Raw genomic sequence first — 6,299 nt, 5'->3', positions numbered from 1 at the left:
CTGGTGCATGGCAAGCCCGAGCGTACCAACGTAGTCGATTACTTCCCCAGGAAACCGAATAACTTCGGGTTCACGCACACCGCACCGTCTTCCAGCACACGTTGAACTACCTGGACCACGTGGACCTGTGTCTGACCTCCACGACCTGCCGCTTCTGAGCGGGATCATCAACACGCTTGGAAACCTGTTCACGTACGCCTGAACTCCATCTTCACCACCCTCGATATCTCGCGCTCTGACTTTGTTTGTGTAGGTACTGCTGGGGTTTGGGTAAAGTCGAACTCTCGTGGCCTACACAAGACCAGCAACTGTTAATATGTTTTGTGTATCTGCAGGAGCTGGGTCTTGAATACGTTCTATGGCATGAAGGTGTCTGTATGTGATAATGCGCTCGTCGAGTTCGCCCAGCTTGATGCCACGATCCCGCAAGTACGGAAGCACGTTGTTTACAGCAATACGGCCAGTTTCCAGCACATGATCCTTATAGTCGTCGTCGTTCTCATTGAGCTGAAATCCGTCCTCGAGAAGCAGTTTCATGAATGCCACGATGTAGCGGAGCTCTGACTTCTTCTTTCGGTCGGCTGACTTCCATGCGCGTGGCACCCTACAAGAGAAAGGGAACGGTCAAGTGTGCGGTGAAATCAAAAGTGAGCAAATCCACAATAAACATCAAATTCAGTTCGGTGATGTTGAGTAACCCGTACATGTGTCGAGTAACCCGTACAAGTGTCAGGTAACCAGTACACGACATCAGGATAGTAGCGTTCGGTAACCCGTATAAATGTCAGGTAACCCGTACAAGTATCAGATATCCCGCGTCTGATCGCGGTTATTTTTAACCCCCAGGTACTAAGGCTTGATATAGGCAGCATGTGGGTATTTCCATATGACGGACATATGGTTTCACATGCTTGATATCAAACATGTGAAAAGGATACAAACCGGTCGATTGGTCCGATTTGGTACTCGATGCCCAGGGCTTGGGGTGCCGATGGCAGAAAGAAAGGTCCATGCGCCACTCTCAACACGACCAGCACTTACCCTTCGGAGTTGTTACTGCGACCTTAAGTATGAGACACGTACGGTCGCTTTAGCCACAGACAGGACATTTAGGGTCGCTTTAGCAGATTTCAAAAATTCCGGGCGTAATTTAAATCTCTAAATTCACACTCGGCTTAGGTACGGTAATATTTGAAGTTCGCACACTAGGTACGATTCGGTTAAATGCGATAGTAAAGGTCAGCCACCCACAGCCTCTCATTCCTCAATCGCCGGACGGACGCCACGTGGAGCACGGACCGAGCCACAGCGGCTGAGGGCCGCTACTAACCATGCCATGCCATGGCGCGAAATAAACTCACCTGATTGGTCACGATTTTTTATGGTTAGGGGCGAAATGCCATCGACGGCAAAAGGTCGGTGCCACCCAAAGTGACTTTGCCATGCTGCCATTACCGTACTGTACGACCAATCTTCGCCAGCTACACCGCAGATGGAGGCAAGGTCGGCTGTGCTTCTCGGGTTGCTATTGCTTGTCCTTACCGTCGTGGTCCTCCCTGACACGCGCTGACGGTGTCGTAAGCGCGAACGCATTGACTGGAAGAGCCACGCGCAGCTACTAGAGGAAGAAGGCGAGTTCCAGAAGTGCTACAAGATCTCCCGCCAGTCGTTCATGGCTCTAGTCGCTAAGCTAGAGCCGTATCTGCGTGTAGACGAGCAGCAATTTCGAAATCGGACTGGCATCGAACCGATAACGCACATCAATAAGCTGCACATGCTGTTGCGGCGGCTGAGCGGCGGTTCCTACCACGACATTCGTTCAAAAGGTGGGGTCAGCGTATCGGCATTTTATGACTGCATCCATGAGGTCCGTAGTATCCATACGACAACACATGATCATTTATCTTACCGCTCGCAGGGTTGCCCAGCGAAGAAGCCATGGAACCTCAGGGCCGCTCCTAACCAAGCCATGCCATCCGTGCCACCACGACGTGATGAATGTACCATGGCATGGCGAGGTTAGGAGTGGCCCTGAGGTTCCATGGCTTCTTCGCTGGGCAATCCTGCGAGCGGTAAGATAAATGATCATGTGTTGTCGTATGGATACTACTGACGTGCCTTGTATTTATTCATTTCACACAGCAGGCCGACGCTTGCGCGACAAGTCGAGGATAAGCCTTAACTACATATTCACCGCGATTAGCGTCGTGAAGGATGACAGCAGCGATGACGACTTCATTCTGGAAGAAGATGACGAATCTGAAGACGATGAACAATTTTCATTTGACGAATCCAGCGCTCAACAATCAGTGAAGTGATTTCTTCCTAGGAACCGGGAGTAATCTAGTAGTAGTGGCTGATATGGTTGTGTTTCTGTAATTAGCACTCACGATACCAGTGGGGAAGAGGAAGCAGCCAGGCGTTAGGCCGCACCGCCAAGAAGCGTAATTGTTTTAAGCCAGGAATGCAAAATTATATAGCTTGTGTTTTCACGCATATTGTTGTGTATTTGGCAGATGACAAGGTATTAAAAGGATATCTCCGTTCAACACTTTAGAAACGTCGCCACCCACCTCATACCTCGGATCAGAAGAGACAAAAGCTGGAAATTGGCATTAATGGACAAGACGCTGTCACAGAAAAAAATCCAAGCCGAAAGTGGCGTTGACGGCTTTGATACTGATGAGCGCGATGCTGTTGTTGGTAATGATGAATGTGACGATGATGGAAATGACGAATTGGTGGGCACGGAGTACGCACCTCGAAAACGTGCAAGCAAGCATGACGATGAATGTGAAGCGCTTGCCGAGGAGCAGAAAAAGATTCTAAATGTGGTGCCGAGATTTCCATCTGGAGTCATCGAGACATGGGCGCAATTTGACAAAGTCTTCAAGGACTTCAAACTGAAGAACAACGTCAAATTCCGCGTCCGATCCTCGGAAACAGTGGCGTTGTATAATAGGTTTGATTGTTGTGCGGTAATGCGATGATATAATTAAAATTGACGATTATGTTGATATTTTGGCTAATGTTCAGCACCCATGAAGATCAACTACCCCGTGGATTTCAGTTGTCCTACAAAATCTATCGCTGTACCCATGGCGCCAAGCAAGGGTCGCGGTCGAAAGGCTTTCGTAATCGCAAAACACGCTATTGCGGGTACAAGGCACGATTGACACTAACCGTCGAGCTGTTAGAAAACAACCGATATCAGATCGTAATTCGAAAGGATGTACGGGATAGATGTAATACATTGACTCTACTCGGTTTTGATGCGCGTTTGTTGTACCAATCAGAACCACACCCGTTCACATCCGACAACAGCTGCGGTGGCTTCGTCCTACCTAACAACGAAATCGTTGCCGCTCGACAAGCGAAATCGAGAGGATGTAAAGACATTGGCGGACGCCCGCGTGTCCTCTAAACACATAGCTAACATCCTCAATGCGAGCAAAGGTACGATTTTGCTAGTGCTACATTAACGTCGGCATGCTTGCTTACACGGAGCTTCTGTAAACACTATTTGGCAGGTTGTAAAGTAACACCTCAGCAAACACGAAACCTCATCCGGAGCATAATGGGTCATGATTCTGCCAAAGACCGCATGAAAGTCATGCTACATGCTCTTCGTCAATTGGACGGTAGTGATGTTCTTGTTAATCAAGATCAGATGGATGTGACGTGTGGGATTGCTATGCAAACAAAAGTACAAAAGTTGATGTTCGAGCTCTGGGGCGAGACTCTCGCAATGGATTTCACGCATGGCACAAATAATCTTGGGCATCACCTGGGTAAGTGTAGCTTCTCACATATAGCAACCTTTTGTTATAGTAACCATATCAGTGTGTGGTAACCTTATATTTATTTATTATATTTGATGTTTAGGGAGCCTTGTCGTCACTAAGGCAACCGGCAGAGGATTTCCTGTGTTGGATTTCGTTTGCCTCAATGAGCAAGCAGCGACAATGTCGGCAGTTTTGGAGTATTTGAAGGAGAAGAACCCCGGTTGGACAATCATTTCTACTTTCGTAATCGACAAGGACTTCGTTGAATGGCGCGTGTTGGAGGAATTATTTCCTGAATAGGCACTGCTAGTCTAATGGATGCTCTTGAAGGTGCTAGTATTGGCGGATTATCAGACAAAGATAGGGATGAAGTGCCACCAACGCAATTGGCACAAGTGTGACAAGTCGTATCATAATCCAAAGTGCCATTACCTACTGCAGACCAAAACCCTTAAGGCAGCACAGACAATGATAACGACGGGATTGCAAAACATTTTCCTGTTCTAAAGCAACCCATTCGTCAAGTGGTTATTATTAACGTATCGATGCCAAAGCGCCGAGGGAATTCAAGGGCGACACCCAAAAAATGGCGTCAAATGAAACTTTCATCAAAGCCAGATCGTCTGGCAGTTCTCAAGTATCCAAGTGATCTCACAGTGACTTCAGATCAGCTGCTGATATGGACCAGAAATACCCCAAATCTAAAGACCGTAATGACGATATACGAGAAGTAGGACTTCTTTTGGTTGGAGCAACTTTTTGGAGATTAGGTTTATTAATAGGAGTGAACCACGCTAAATTTCCACTACTGATACGGATAAGCTTCAGTGACGGGGTAGCCTGTCAACCATCGCGGCTAGGGTTACAACACCTGTTTGGCCTCCTGGGAGTGTGATAGTTGCCCCAGTGGCGTCCGGAAACGGACGGTCGCAGGAAAATTTGGCTCTCATTATCGAATTTTCCGTCCGGAGCTTTCTCCACCGAGGCAACCACTTCCAGTAACCCAAGCAACCTCCAACCGTGCGTCATATTAGCCAAACACAGTCATATGTCATAAACTGACGCGTTTCTATATATAAACAGATGCAGGCGCACGTCGGGGCGTTTACTTGTGACACGTGCGGCTATCCTTTCAGCCGTCGGGACAGCCTGCTAGGTCATCAACGTAACTGTCGCCAAGTTGATCGCACCTCATGCGATCGGTGTGGTCTTCCTGTTGGAGGAGGAACACAAGGGATGGCTCGCCACCATCACACCCAACGCTGTACAGTAAAAGCTCTCACTTCCGGTAACGAGGTCCGACCATTTCCCAAGATTTGCAATTTTATTTTAAAGGGACCGCAATGAAGCACACGTAAAATATATATTATAAGCTCAATTGCGAAGCACGAATTATAATATCTTCTACGTTGATGTCTTCGTCGTAAGTAGTGCCATTGGAATCGCCGCACCTTTCGTCTACACCGTTAAAAACAATACCAGTATGTCGGAAGCAGTTTTCTATGGCCGACTTACCCTGCAGCTCTTGCCAAATCTCCTTGCTCCACCTCATTGCCTGCAACTGATCGACGGCGTAGGACTCCTTCTTCAGCTTCTTCACGTCCTTGACCTTTTCGTACACCCAGAGAAGCTGCCTTCTCCTGTACGCCCGCTTGAACAGTGCAATGATGCCGGCGTCCATGGGTTGCAAGAAGGTAGTTGTATTCGGCGCTTGGATCCACGCCCACAGTCGCGTCTCCAGCTCCGCCGAGGTCACCTTCACGGGCTTGCGGCGGTTGCCATCACCGTAGTCCTTGCTCATGATCAACGCGGCATTCTTGGGTATGTCCGAGACGGTCGACTGGGCTGGCGCTTTAACCCATGCTGCGAGCGCCGCTTGTGACATCGCGGGGCAGTCGGTTGCCTTCTCGATGAGACCTCGCTTCTGATGTATTTTCATCCAGGCCCCCATGGCGTGCTTCTGCTTGTGTCGCTCTGTGTTATTTCTGTAATGACAACCTGCTAAAGGTTGGCTGTGCGGTTGCTCTACGGCAATGGTTGGTGTGCAGTAGTTCGCGCCAAAACGCCCGCCAAAGTTTTGTAACAATAAACCTTTCCAAATAGATCGCATCTTTTTATCCGGGATATCACTTTATACCAGTACCGGAAGTGGGCGCGCTTACTGTAGCAGGTTTGCTCAGGCAGGGTATCGCGAAGCCCTCGCTCGGCAACGAGTCGAGGCAGATGTCCAGTCGCACCGCCGGACACGCGAACGACGCCGCGTGCAGCAACGCAGGCTGCAAGAATGAGAGCCAACGGTCTCGGCGACTCCAGCAGCTGACCAAGCTTTGACACTAAGTGGTGCGGATGTGACCGTTGAAGATGTTATCGACTTGACGTCTGACAGTGAAGTTCGCCATGGTGAAACAGCCATCCCCGAAGCGAATTCTGAAAATTCAGGAAGCCACTCCGACAATTCAGGAAACGATGTATTGCAGCGCGCAAGCGAAGATGACAACATCAAGGAGTGTGCGA

At 49.0% G+C, this 6,299-nt stretch overlaps 1 protein-coding gene across 1 annotated transcript; it reads right to left on the bottom strand.

Moving 5' to 3' along the window:
• Positions 1 to 1,690: 1,690 nt before the first annotated feature.
• Positions 1,691 to 5,736, bottom strand: IUM83_07273 (uncharacterized protein; the record flags this gene model as incomplete). Its single annotated transcript, XM_067931556.1, has 2 exons — positions 1,691 to 1,803; positions 5,301 to 5,736. The coding sequence occupies 2 exons, from the start codon at positions 5,734 to 5,736 to the stop codon at positions 1,691 to 1,693; spliced, it is 549 nt and encodes a 182-aa protein (XP_067780308.1).
• Positions 5,737 to 6,299: the final 563 nt, after the last annotated feature.

This window comes from Phytophthora cinnamomi, assembly GCF_018691715.1.
Source record: "Phytophthora cinnamomi strain GKB4 chromosome Unknown Contig127, whole genome shotgun sequence".
NCBI classification, from domain to species: domain Eukaryota; phylum Oomycota; class Peronosporomycetes; order Peronosporales; family Peronosporaceae; genus Phytophthora; species Phytophthora cinnamomi.
The sequence above is the reverse complement of the archived record's forward strand: the minus strand, read 5'-3'. Positions and strand labels throughout refer to the sequence as shown.